This window comes from Dicentrarchus labrax, unplaced genomic scaffold (assembly GCF_905237075.1).
Source record: "Dicentrarchus labrax unplaced genomic scaffold, dlabrax2021, whole genome shotgun sequence".
Taxonomy (NCBI): Eukaryota; Metazoa; Chordata; class Actinopteri; family Moronidae; genus Dicentrarchus; species Dicentrarchus labrax.
In genome coordinates, this window is record NW_026136711.1 from 19,763,163 (window position 1) to 19,776,914 (window position 13,752).

General features: G+C 40.7%; 1 protein-coding gene across 4 annotated transcripts; it reads right to left on the reverse strand.

The window, feature by feature from the left end:
• Positions 1–19: 19 nt before the first annotated feature.
• Positions 20–13,532, reverse strand: pbrm1 (polybromo 1). 4 transcript variants are annotated; one of them, XM_051414030.1, is made up of 30 exons: positions 13,419–13,532; positions 11,366–11,515; positions 11,134–11,231; positions 10,870–11,017; positions 10,580–10,729; positions 9,824–9,940; positions 9,670–9,738; positions 9,482–9,580; positions 9,311–9,396; positions 9,119–9,204; positions 8,768–8,984; positions 8,063–8,204; positions 7,883–7,977; positions 7,503–7,782; positions 7,226–7,331; positions 6,491–7,130; positions 6,176–6,387; positions 5,881–6,066; positions 5,567–5,724; positions 5,210–5,464; positions 4,968–5,113; positions 4,423–4,580; positions 4,142–4,325; positions 3,710–3,911; positions 3,399–3,600; positions 3,130–3,282; positions 2,441–2,599; positions 1,988–2,040; positions 618–831; positions 20–428 (listed from the first exon to the last, which is right to left on the reverse strand). In XM_051414030.1, the coding sequence occupies exons 2-30, from the start codon at positions 11,504–11,506 to the stop codon at positions 265–267; spliced, it is 4,920 nt and encodes a 1,639-aa protein (XP_051269990.1). In that variant the 5' UTR covers positions 11,507–11,515; positions 13,419–13,532; the 3' UTR covers positions 20–264. The 4 variants fall into 4 exon arrangements, with proteins under 4 accessions (XP_051269990.1, XP_051269991.1, XP_051269992.1 ...); XM_051414031.1 differs by lacking the exon at positions 2,441–2,599 and having other exon boundaries at positions 3,214–3,282; XM_051414032.1 differs by lacking the exons at positions 9,119–9,204; positions 9,311–9,396; positions 9,482–9,580; ... (5 more) ...; positions 11,366–11,515; positions 13,419–13,532 and having other exon boundaries at positions 8,063–8,258; positions 8,768–8,916.
• Positions 13,533–13,752: the final 220 nt, after the last annotated feature.

The following is a 13,752-nucleotide window of genomic DNA, read 5'->3' on the forward strand; positions in this document are numbered from 1 at the left end:
AAATGAATTACAGCCAACCTGAACTCTTCACATTTTATTTGTGAAAGCATGAAGGCAGTCATCACAGAAAGACAGTCAATAACAATAATGCACTTAAAACAGCATATTTGAAATGTAAAACAAAAAAACAGCTTCAACACAGAAAGCTTTCATGGCTACAAACACATTTTTTAAATGACAACACAAAGTAAACACTTTTAGTGAGCTTAATCCTCTTCCTGTCTCACAGGTAAATAGGGAACAGAGGCTCAGAATACAAGCATGCTACAGGTTGTGTGTCTGACAGACGTTTAGGGTGTCTCGCAGCATCAAGTCACGGATTCGCCAAAGTGCATCTGCCATTGTCTTGTGGGCCCCCTTACTCTTCAGCCAGTGGGATGGCAGTCTGCTCTCCTGCTCCTTTGTCAGGCGCACATCTTGTTTTTGAACTGAAAGTGCACAAACAAGACATTAAAATTACAATTCTGGGGATTTTCACCATTTTACATTAATTTGTTAAAAATCAGGGGTCACTAAACAAGCAAGATCCAGAAATACATATTTCCCAAGCTATGTCAGGCAGTGTGATCGTTATTTTATGTAGATTTAATCACAGGAAGTCAGAAAACAAGATTAACCTGAGAGAGTTTGGTCCCACTTGCTAATGGTAGAGGACTCTGCAGTAAGGCCCTCAATGTATCTGAGGTACGCCTCGGAGTGGAGCAGCCGCTGAGACTTGGCTGGTGGAGACACAAACACTGGGGTGGAGGGCTGCTGGAGCGCAGGTTGCCCCATCTGACCATGTCCCGGGTACGGTGGTGGAGCCTGCTGCCCTGGGCCCATCAAACCCATCTAATGAAAAACATTATGAGAACTCTATTATTTCTCGGATTAAAAACTCACACAGCATTTCATCTTCATCAATAACTTGATCTAATTAAAGACCCAGTTGTCTGTTGACCGGCTTAGAGAGTAACAGATTACATATGACAGAGTTACATAGTGAGGATACAAAATAAGGTACTTGTAATCCATTGCAGTTACAGAAAAAAATACATAATGTCATTATAGTTACATTTAGTAAAAATGGGGATTGTTAAAAGGATTACAATTTAAAAATAGAGAGCGATACACTACCATGCACACGTGTAGTGTGCACACATTACAACACTTCCTGAGTCCCACGACACCGCTCTGGTCTCGAGTGAAACCATAGTAAATCTTACAGTTGCCAATTTGTCATCACGGCCTCCCAGTGAAAACATTTCTTTTTCAATTTTAACACTATTTGGTGTTTACAGTAGAATAGGTGAACATCATCAAAGTACAGTGCAAGTTATGCCTTCCAGCTGGGAAAATGGTCAATAGGCTAGTACCTGAATTTGCTTATTGAAAATCAAGCTTTTCTATACAATACACAGCAAAGGACACATTTTTGATGCAAAAAATCTTGGTTTCCATTTTCTTTTCTGTTATATAGAATAGAATTATAGAATATCATCTTCTTGATTATTTCTTTTCTCGTCTTTATTTGTATATTTTGGTACTAAGGTAATCCATAAAATGACAGAAAGTAATCTAGTTAGGTTGAAATCTTATTTATTGATAAAGTTATATCTGCAGCATGAGCTCTCCTTGGTACTGAAGTGATATTAATGTTGTAAACTACATAGTATTAAAGGCCAGCAACACTGGGTGTAATAATCCTGATGTTGGTGTAAATATTCAATATTCAAATAAATACAGTATTCTGCAGACTCCAGCAGCACTTGTGATTGGCAGGAAAATCAGGTCCCCCGTTATCTGGAGAGACTATGGACAGAACACACAGACTGACAGACAGTCACTATCATACAATATTATACTGATATGTGAGAAACATATCATAAACTCACTGTTGCGTAGCTACAAAATAACATATGTAACTCTTATATGATATGATGCATGAATACAAAATGTAAATACAGTGGTTTACAATGATTACTTTCTTACCTAATCTAAAGATTACCTGGGATCCATGAACGTTTCCTGCTCCAGGTCCACCTCCCATGCCACTGACACCTGTGGGGATATTCAGCATCAGGACACTATCACAAGGTGCAGCAGGCCACTTGGTATTGGTTTACATTAAAAAGTAAGTATTTCAAAGTCCAATACTGAAACCAAGCATCATAATTTTAACCACATTAAACTTAGGAAGGCCAATTATGAATATATTAATACAAATATCAGGTTTACTTTTTTGTTCATTGGAGACACTGAATTCCTCTCAATGACAAATTACCAAATAGTCTAGTGGTAAGATAATGACCAAGTCCCTGTTGAGGCCATATGCTCTCAACTGACTAGTCATCAACTCAAAGACCTCAGCCTATTGGTACAGGTAGCCCCTCCAGCGAGTCAGATTGGTAGACAGGAAGCAACTGCGTGCCAGGTGGGGTGGCTATGACAGCACTCTTACCAACATATGGCATTCCAGGAAACCCAGGCATAACAGGCAGGAGATGTTGGGGAAAGACAGGCACCCCCATGTGATGCGGTGGTATGCCAGTCATACTAACCATGCCTGCAATGTGGCCCCGTGGGGGCATCATAGCTGACCTATATGCATCCATCATACCTTGTTAGAAAGAAATAATAGTAACACAAGACAGCAACATGCATCAGTCAAACATGCCTCGACTACTTCACTACCAAGCATGCAGAATTATGTTAATATATATGCTTTCATATTATCACCATGTCATTATGATGGAGATGAATGAAAATAAAGGCCACAAAAATTAAAAATGCACAAGGAAAAAAATCAGTGCACATGCACTACTATCAACTACTTATTCATTTTTAAGGCCCAATCCTCAAATGGTGTACAGCAACGTTTCTACATCACGTTCTGCATTCAAATACAGATGTCTATACCATGATGTAAAGGTTGGACAACAAAAAGTACTGTACAACAATCAAGGTTTGGGCTTATCAAATTATGTTAGAGGCCACATAGAATTAAATCTGCAACAATGCAACATCACAAGCATGCGGACATAGGCGTGGTTAGGAAACTTAAAAAATGTGAGTATATCTAGCAGTTCAGCTTCTTATTCCAGCCTTCTAGTGTACACTGGGGATCCATCTGCATCTATGAGGGGTTACCTGACACAGGCGTCATGCTGGGATTTAGCATCCCCATGGGGGTTGGGGGAGGCACCACCCCCATCAGTGCCCCTACTGGGGTACCTGCTCTAGGGGACGTCAGATGATGGGCCCTCTCACGCTCCTGCTGCTCGGCCACTTTAGCTGCTCGCTCTGCAGCACAATGAAGACGAGTGAGGTTGATAACTTTCAATGGTTCACAGTTATTAAAACACAAACATCTTGTTCGAGTCTAAATTTGGAAAAAAAAAAAAAAAAGTTCCACTCACCTTCATATTCTGCTTTCCTGGAGCTCTCCAGGTTCCTCCACTCTGTGCCAACGAGGCGGCTCAACTCCCCGAAGGAAAAGTCTGGGTGCTGGGCTTTGATGACAGCTCGCATCTCACTGCTAAACAGAATGTAGCCGCTCATGTTGATCTTCCGCTTTGAGCCCTCCTTCTTTGAAAGGCCCTTTATGGATTTTGGCGTTGACTGGCAACCACACACAGGAGAAGTATTCACAAAAAGGCTACAAGCCCAAAAATCATGTGTTAATTTGCAGAGGAAATTTATAGTCATAATTAAATACTTCCATTCTGACCTGCGGAGGAGTGTAAGGCATGATATCCATGTCACTAGACATGGAAGATTGCATTTGAGGAAGAGACTGGTCCCCTAGCTCGCCATCATCATCCCCAAGATCCTCTAGCTCCTCATCTGTCATATCAGCAAACTTAGCCTCCAGTTCCTCAATTTTCCTGTCCAGCAGAGGGGATGGCTCCTTCTGGGGCACGATGAGCTTCCTGTATAAGACAATCATGAAAATATACTGTGCCATCAATCCACCTTTTGCAAATAAATCTTTCATTCAGTAGAAACTGACTGGCAAGACAAGATTTAAATACATGGGACGATAAAATGTTTCTGTATTCAGGATCAGTGCATGTTTACTTTGGAGTTCTTTAACAACGTTTTTGTCCTGTTGCCAACAGTAAGATTGACAGTTCACTTAAAGCATGTAAAGGCTTTTCACCTAAAATAGTAGGTTTCCTCCTCCACCACCTTCCCAGAGAGTGAAAAGCGCTTAAGACCCTTGAATTTCTTCATCTGCTTCTCACTCTCAATGTAGCGGCTCTCACAGAGCAGGACATTCTCTTCAGGCACTTCAGTTGGCCGACACGATAGGTAGTCTTTGAAGGACGACACCACACACTTCCCTGTAAAACAAGAAAACTGATTCAGTGAATTATTAGCATTCAGTTATTTCTATTACCTTGTGCACTGCAGCATCCCAGTGCACAGTTAGGAGGGTACCTATGATGCAGGTCATAGGACAGGTCTCCTCGAGGTTGCTAAGGAACACTTCCTTCTTGTAGAACATCTTAGTGGGCTCATGCTCTGTTTCCTCTGGATGGATGAAGATTGGACCAAAGAAGTAGCCTGCTCCATCTCGCATCCACATTTTCTCAATCCTGTTCAATATAGTTTAAAAAGAATAAGCTGAATTAAATATAAAAGAATATATAGAAACTTTTTATATTTACAAAAAACATGCCATTGCACTATACTCCCTGTGTGTCTATATTCTTTTCAAACATAGCACAATAAAGAGTTCCTGTGTCCATAATTAACTTTAAGGTGGTGATAGTGTCCCATGGTCAGTTGAAAAGAAAGCACTGAGGCCTTTTGCATTCATTGGTACGCCATTCATTAAGACAATCCTTACAGAAATTAAACAAAATATTATTGATCAACAAGTTTATACTAAATGTTTCCATCCACTACAGAGCACACACAGCTATTCAAATACAATATACTGTAAGCATGTACTGTAAAGTGTATAATTATATTTACTCTACCTGCCCACTCGGTGGCGCACTAGTCCATGAGAAGCAATATAAACACAGTCTCCCACTTTCAGCCACAGGTTGTTGTAGCAGAGCTGCTCGTAGTACTGACAACCTGGTTCCCCATTGGTCATATCCATCGGAACATCCTCCCTATCCTGCAGACATGCACAAATTGTATTCCTGACAGTAGTCTGCATTATTTAATGTGTCCTCTGTCATCTTTTATGAAAAAAACAAACAAATACGTTTACCTTGTCTACAATAACATCACCCGTTACTTTGCTTTCATCAGTTATCTCTGGTGGTTTCTCCTCTTGTTTGGGGGCAAACATGGATGCCACACGGACGACAGGTAAAGGTACCTCTCTGGGAAAAAACCGAACAGAGCTCAAGGGCATGGCCCACATCTTGATCTTCTTGAAGGACTTGGACTTGGCAGAGTAGCGTGACTCACAGACGTAAACATCCTCGGCTCTGAAGCCCTCTGGGTGAAGTTTGAAGTACTCCTTGAACCGCACAAGACATAAATGTTTGGTCAGTTCAAATTCAAACCGCCAATGCTATAAAAAAAAACTTATATCTCATAAATACAAAAAGACAGCATTTACCTTAACAAACATGACCACACATTTGCCCAGAATCTTGCTGACAGGAGCTTTGTTGTAGTAGTCGCTCTTAAAAACCTCCTTCTCCAAGAACTTCCTTGTGGCTAGATGAAATGTTTCATTTGGCCTGTAGAACCAGCAGCCATACAGCCACTTCTCACCTGCATTTATTAGAGGTGGATACAAGTAAATGAATTAGAATTGGTCTCAATAAAAATTGTTACTGAACTGGAACACTAACTGAAGGTAATGTACATAACAAAAAATCTAGCAGAAAACATGCCTTTCATACAAAAGATACTAATAATGAGACTGACCAGTGTCGTCTTGCCAAAGGCGTTCAATGTAGATGATATGAGGCTGGAGGTTTGGCTCTGCAGGCTCCACATACACATAGTCTCCCACATGGTACATGCTGTCTTTGAAGCTGCAGTCCTGACTGTATGTGCGCTGCAGGCTAGACTGCCACGATCCTCCAGCAGAGTCTTCTCTCTTCTCAGCTTCTGGGAATTCACAACTGACTCAGTAAAACAATACCACAATGTATGCTGAGACATTGCATTATAGAGCTTCTATGTACTGTGACCTTTAACATATATTTAAGTAGGATACCCCTTTTTTCCTCTTCCCTCTTGATTTTGTCCTCCTCAAACTCCTTGGGAAGCTTCTCTTTCTTCTCCTTTTCCACATCACTGTGCAGGTGTTTGGAGGTATAGCTGAGAGCAGGAGACATCAAGATCTCTCCGTTTTTACACAGCTCATCTCTGATCCGGATGAAGAACTGCTGCAGCTCCACAGCATCTTCAAAGATCTCGGAATCTGTCCTATAATAAACATATGGTGTAACAAAATCCTACAACATTAGTGCATAAAACATAAATTAGACAACTGATTTGGTTTTGTACAGGATGGTCAACAATACCTCACCTATTCAATCGTCTGGCTTTTTCCAGCACTTCAAACATGTGGTCCTGGAACACATCCAGCCTCTTATAACGTCCTCGGTCTACATTAGTCCTGATAATCTCAAAATTGAGTCGTGGCTTCTCAGGATTTGCAGGATCTAGGGCAGGAATCTCAGCCAGTGAATCACTATAGCAACGGCCCTCGTCATCTTGGTGCCCAAGCACGGAGACAAAGAGGCTGCGTATGAGTTCCTGGATGAGGCGGGGCACGTCGGGCACATGGGCGTCATCTCCTCCCTCCAGGTCACGCCTCGTCTCTAACAGCACCCTGTGCAGCACGAGAGCGTCGCGGTAAATCAGAGACTCAGGCTCGTTGTATGTGCAGGCGTTGTTGAACATGAGCACCAAGTCCTCCACCAGAGCGTCCACATCCTGGTACTTATTAGCCAACATGTGGCTCTTGATCTTCTCCATGTCCACAGGTTTCTTGATGGCGATGTAGTAATCAGGCAGCTCGGCGCGAGATGGCAATCGCAAGAAGATTGTGCTGAGCCGACGGCCCCGTTTATCTGTGTAGTTCTTGACGGCCTCATAAAGCTCGTTCAGTTTCTGCTGTAAGGGTGTTAAGTACTTGGACTTCTTCAGAGTAATGCTGTTCTTTCCTGCAATCAAATAACATGTATGTGTTTTAATGATTTCCATTGTTCCTACTGCTTGATAGGTAACAAAACACATTTTCTTGAATTTGGTTACATACTTATTTTCAGCTTTGGGGACATCATGTCATCATCATCTGATGCTGGCCCAAGATCCTTGCGTTTGTCTTTCATAATCTTCTCTAAGACGTCAGCATCATTGTAGACCTTGAACACAACAAAAAAGTTCATCATCAGGAGCCCCGGTTCCTTCGGCTAAAGTTCACTCTTCTTTTACAAAAGGGAACAAATGGGCTTTTCAGACATCCGGAGAACTCAGAAACAGAAAAGGAAAAAAAACTTAATGAAAGGCAGACAGAAATACCAAAAACCAATCACCTGAGAGCCTTCTTCATTGTAGTGTTGAGCATTGCGGAACATCAGCTTCATATCTTCCACCATTGCATCTTCAGTCAAGTACTTGTCTGAGCGGATGTTGTGCTCAATGGTCCTAAGGTCCATTGGTTCCAGGATGACCTTGTAGTAGTCGGGATAGTCCTTCTTCGAGGGCTTGACCATGAAAAGGTCACACAGTCTCCGACCAGTGCCAGCTTCTCGTGCCTCAGTCACAGCGGCAAAGAGAATTTTCATTCGGTTTTTCTTTGTATTCTTCTTGTGACTGAAAACAAAATGTGAGTCAACTGTCATTGTACTTCCCTGCATAAAAAAAGAAAGCAACTTTATAGAGTTGAGCAGGTATAATGTGACAAAGTGCAAACCTTTTCCTTTTTGTGCTACTGGTGTCAGACGTAGCAGAGGAGAGCATGCTGTCTCCATCATCATCATCCCTCTGCAAAAGCTCCTTTCTCTTCATCTAGACAGGTAACATATATATTTATAGTTATATATAATTGTTATAATAACTCGTACAACTTTGACAAGTGCACATTGGGACTGACCTGCTGAATGTGTTGGAGTTTGAGCGCACGCTTGTAGATGGAGGAGTGAGGAACATTATAGCGTTTTGCATTCTCAAACATCAGCGTCAGATCAGAGTCAACATGCTCAACGCTCTCGTATTCATTGTTCTTCATCTTGTTCCTGTGGGGAATTACGGGCTCTCACATTTGGGAAGGAGGGCACAGAAATACTGTACTGTACAGTGAGTGTGTGTGATGCCGTAGGGGTAGAAAATAAAAAAGAGAGAATGTTGGTGAAATCAAAGCAATGATGAAAGCATGAACAAATTAGGAAAAATGAAGCAGAAGCAGAATGGCTTTCGAACCAAGTAGTATTCTGATAAATTTCAGCTTGGAAACAGATGTTTATGATATATATATAATATTTCTATATTATTGCCACTAACTGTTGCAAGTTACCTGAATAAATACAGACATATCCAACTTAAATTGGTATTAAACCTCTGAATCAAGATTTTATTTATTTATTCCTTAAGAGGTAGTTTTTTACCAATGGGCTTTATTTTATTAATGAACTATAAGTGATTAAAATAAAAATCCACTTTGATTTAAAAAGTATTTGAAAACATTCAGGTGGAAAGAATAAAGACAGACATGAAAGTGCTGCATTAAATATGTCTGGCCCCTGTGGACACATACAGTATGAAAACACACACAGTTAGTTCAGTACTAGTTCTGTCATACTTGATCAGATGAAGGCAGATGGGTTGAGTGATCTGGTGGTAGTAGTCGGGGTAGTCCTTCCTGGACGGCAGCTGCAGGAAAGGCTCAGAGATCAGCTGGCCCTGACTGTTCCTGGCACCTCGCACAGCCTCATACAGCTGGAAGATGGGATTACTCATGTCCATGTTAGAGGTCATACTCTCTGCCTCAGATTCCCCCTCATCATAGTGGACAGAACCTGGGAAAGACAGAAGGAAATAAATAAATAATGACAATCATCAATAACAACAGTTAGTACAGAGCATCTTCATCAATGCCCAGTGGAGGCATATGTGTGTTTGATGAACCTAAGATAATGAGGTGAAGATATACCGGAGAGTATTCCCTCCTCATCACTTTCGTACTGAAGAGCCATAGTGATAGCTGAGAGGCGGTCCCCCTGGGCGGACCTTCTGTTCCTGACAGAGAGAGACGGAAAGAGAGGAGAGAGGAAGTTAACAGGGTTAAAACATAAAGTTAACATTACTTTATTCCACATTATTCCCAGTGCTGTTTCCTGTTTACCTGATACGAATGCTGGACTTGATTGGTTCTCCATGTTCCATCTCAGACTTCTTTTGTGCAAAAATCTTTTTGATGGTGTTTGCATCCTGGAAAACATGAGTAGGTCTTAAGTATGTATGTCAAACACTGCTACTGACATCCAGCATGTATCATATTCTCTCACACACTCACCTTAAACACTTGTGATCCAGGCTCATTGTAAGTTTTGGCATTCTTGACCAGCAAATCTATATCTTTAGCCATTGCACTGACACTCCTGTAGTGGCCCAACTAAAAGTGAATACATGTATTAGATATATTATCAACACATTTTGTAAATAACTAAATCAATATTTAACAGGGACGTTTTAATTTTGTACCTGAATCTTTTGAGCGATGATTTTCAGATCTATTGGTTCCTTAATGATGGCATAATAATCTGGGTATTGCTAAATGAAAAACGCAAAGTACACATCAAAACCAAGACACTCATTTTACTGATAAAGTCTTGAGTCACACTGAAGGCGCACGTACCATTTTAGAGGGGAGCTTCTGGAACAGCTCGCTGACCAGACGGCCAGTGGGCTCAGTGTAAGACACCACAGCGTCAAGAAGCTGCTCGAGGACCTCTTTCAAGCAGGTAGGTGCGCTCTGTTACACACAAGTGGTCACATAGTTTAGGTAAGGAAATACTAGATGGATATTGTTTATATAAGATATGATGAGATATTGTTTTCCATAAAAGAACTGAAGCTTTAAATTGGCGATCACTTGAGACACATTTGAGAGATACATTTTCTTTGAGTGTGGCTTTACTTCTTTATACATTTCTTTGATGCAACCAATATATTGCAAGAAGTGAAAGCTGCATAATATCCCCTTAAATTCATTAAAACATAACACAATAGACAAAGGAGCTCATTATAAAACATGTAACATGTAACATAGCTGTTAACATAGTAGGGAAATATAAATATAAGCACTGTCACAATAGTATGGTAAGCCTGTGCAATGGAAAAAGCTTGTACTTTCAATAATACAATTATTAATCCATCAATTATTATGCAAATTAATGCAGCAAGATACTCAAATTTCTTTAAATGATATATACCAAACCACCTCCTGCCTTTGTAAATCTGTGTCATAGGTGTAAAGTTTCAAAACAATATCATAGTAACAAGATACCACTGATTCAACACATTATTAACATGGAATTTAACCTAAAGATGAAAATATTGGCAGTAGCATGTACTGAATGAAGAGTCGTCATGTGTGATGTGTGAGAGTCACCTCATCCTCAGTGGACCCTCCGGGGTTGTCTTGCGCATCGTACCCATCTTCATCCTCCTCATCATATTCTCCTCGCTGAACAAATTCATTCTTGGTTCGCAGGTAAAGGTCCCACAGTTTACAGGCTGCCCTGTACTCAGGACTGTCAGACTACACAGACACAAGCAATATATATATATATATATATATATATTCATGTTAGTGCATAGAGCCATACATAGATATAATTAAATGTTTTCCCCGCAGACATATATACTACTTTTAACCTTATAATGAGTGGGATTTTTTACCTTGTAATATGTTTTTGCATTGTTGAATAACAGCTGAAAGTCACTGGTGAGTTGTTCAACGTCATCATACTCCTCCATCTTTAATTTCTGCTGTATCTTCATCATGTCAATAGGCTGAGACACCACGTGGTAATAGTCTGGTTGATTCCTGTAAGACATCAGGACTTGCAAAGTTTCTCATGTTTGTGTTACATTACTTGACTGATCACATTGAAGGGTGTAATTATATGTACATAACCAATAACCACTCATCCCTTTCTTTACCTTCGTTTGGGGGCTCTGATGAACAGCTCACACAACATCCTGCCCTGGTCATCCTTGTAATCTCTGATTGTGTTGTACAGTTCATGACATACAGCAATCTGCAAGGCAGGGATAAAACACTGAAATATACCCACATCCTTTCCTGTGTCAACTACTTAATCTGAGTAGCTAGTATAATTCTGACAGTAAGTTAAAAGAAAAACAGTCACTGAAATTTGTGAAAATAAATTACAGGATCCACAGTTGGAATGTTTGAGGTCCTTCTCCTCTTTCTCCCAATTGAAGAGACTAACGATGAAGTCTGGCTATCGTCAAAATCTCCTCCACTCACACTGCTAGAGGGGGATGTCGCCCTTCTCCTTTTCAAGGCCATGACGAACCCCTGAGGTAAAGAGCCATGGAGAAAGTCTTACATTAGAGCTATAAACATTGCATACTCAGTTTTCCAACTGTATCTAAACAGTGTAAACACAACAGAGTGAGAGAATAATCTCAGCCATTCCTAGATGGCTTTTGTACAATAAAACTAATTTAACTGTAAAAGAAGAAGACTACAGGCCTAATAACTACAACTAGAACTAGCAGTACTTCTTTCTTCTATTCAATGTGTTTGCTCATCCGGGTACTTTGGCCTTGTGTCAAGCCCCCGCCCCCTTCTTAGGTGAAAGCAGTCCCTCTAATTTCACTCTTTTTATCCTCTCTGCAGATGACCTAATGCCCCATGTCTCTTCTCTTACTGACCTTTGTTCTTTGTGGAAGTAAAGAAAGTGGGAAACTGTTTTGTTTTGTTGTTGTTTGATGTGCAAAATGCGACGCAGAAACTTGCAGACAAAGCACCACTAGGCACTTTTACACTGCTTGTTTCACCCAAAAGGGGGCGTGGTCGTTCTGAAGAGAAGAAAGTCACTTATGGCTGCTCTCATCTATGTTTGCTAGAAGTCAGAAGCTTTGAGACATTATGTACAGATGTGCAATAAATCCATATTCAGGTCTACTGTCCCAGTGGGTTACAATAGGCTTGGAGTGGGGTCTTAAATATTGTGAAATATGATAGGCAGTTGCTGTCTTACTTAATGCTCCAAGTAGAAGGCAGTTCTGCTGTCTGCCTCCTATGCAGTGAAAATGGACAAACATGACAACACGACATTTAATTTCTCTTACCTACACAGAAACTGTAATATCTATGGATATAGGTTTTTTTAATAGGCCAAACATCAAAAGATAGCTTTGGGTTATAAAAATGGCCTTTTCCCCCTTCATGACTCTCCTCACTCAGACTACGAATGGGAATGGGAAGAACTGAGAATCTTTTAATAACTAATAGGGTTTTACATAGCACACATTTTGATTTGTTGCCATAGGAAAAGCAGTTGAATGAGCCAGAAACTGGAGCAGCTAAACATAAGTCAGGCATCATTTACACCTGTGCTTTGTCATGCAAAAATGTCACTCTGGTGTTTCCGTCACTGGATTGTTCAGCTTCAATTTCACATGTTGCTCTATTTAGAAATGGGGGGAAAGGCCACCTTTTCATACTTCTAAAGAAACAACATTTGTCAGGATGGTGGCAGTTTTTTAATTTTAGTGAATATTTCAGTTTATTGTAGGTCACAGAATAAACCATCATACATGCTCACATTATGTGCAACGGGAGCATGGCCATAGGAATGAGAGACACCCACACATTACCCATAATGAGTGATCTGTCACCCCAAATGAACTTGGAACCCTCATTAAATCCTTGAGACAATAATTGGAAACGAAATCTGGATAAATTCATCACCTCAAATGGCAACAGAAACAGGCAATTCAAGGGTGTGTTGTTGTTGTTGTTTCCCACAAACACTGTGTTCTCCTGGTAGGATTTCTGCTCTTTATTTTGGGATTATAAAACCTGGGATGACATTTCTATCAACGGACACCAACGGTGTGCTGTCTGGAAGGATTTCACTAGTTAACTAAAACACGTTAAACACGTTAACCGCTCCCTCTAATGTCATCTAGCTGCGCACAGACTGCAGTAAACTAACATAAAGAGCAGCTGCAGCCGTCCACGTACCTGTCACTCAGCGTGGACAGGTACAGACCACACAGCAGCTAACGTTAGCTAACTACGGTTAACGGTTAGCCGTCAACATCATCCAGTTAGAGCCGAGACAAAGGCGTCCCCTGGCAACAACGACTAACGTTAAAAAAGCCACCGTTAAAATCGACGACACTCCGTGGAAAATATTTATATATATCTAATTCAGTCCACTTGACATATTAGTTGACTGTGTGCTTACCTTCTGTGAGCACGTTACTTGACCCACACAATCTTAACCATCAAGAAAACCAATCACTTATCGATTTTAGACAGAGGGAGAGAAGTGTGGAGCTCGCGACAATTCAATTGCCACTTCCGGTCGCTCGACTTCAGAATAAAAGCGTACACGGTTTAGATGGCAATAGTTATAAGTTCGTTTTACTGTAAAGTTAATTGTAATGATTCATTCCCCTCTTCGCACTTTAATATGGGAGTTGTTTGATACGCAGGTTGACTATTTTGGTGATTACTTTAGTGTTTAGAAACCGTGACACAATTAAAAAACACAAAACGTTTAAGCTGCGACGTCGCTG

Bases quoted from the DNA above. Each gene is read 5' to 3' on its own strand.
- pbrm1 (XM_051414030.1), bottom strand. From the start codon at position 11,506: ATGGCCTTGAAAAGGAGAAGGGCGACATCCCCCTCTAGCAGTGTGAGT. The intron at 6,388-6,490 runs GTGAGGTATTGT...TGTTTATTATAG, and splicing joins AAAGCCAGACGATTGAATAG to GACAGATTCCGAGATCTTTG. The intron at 2,600-3,129 runs GTAACCCCTCAT...CTTTCTAACAAG, and splicing joins CAGCATGACGCCTGTGTCAG to GTATGATGGATGCATATAGG.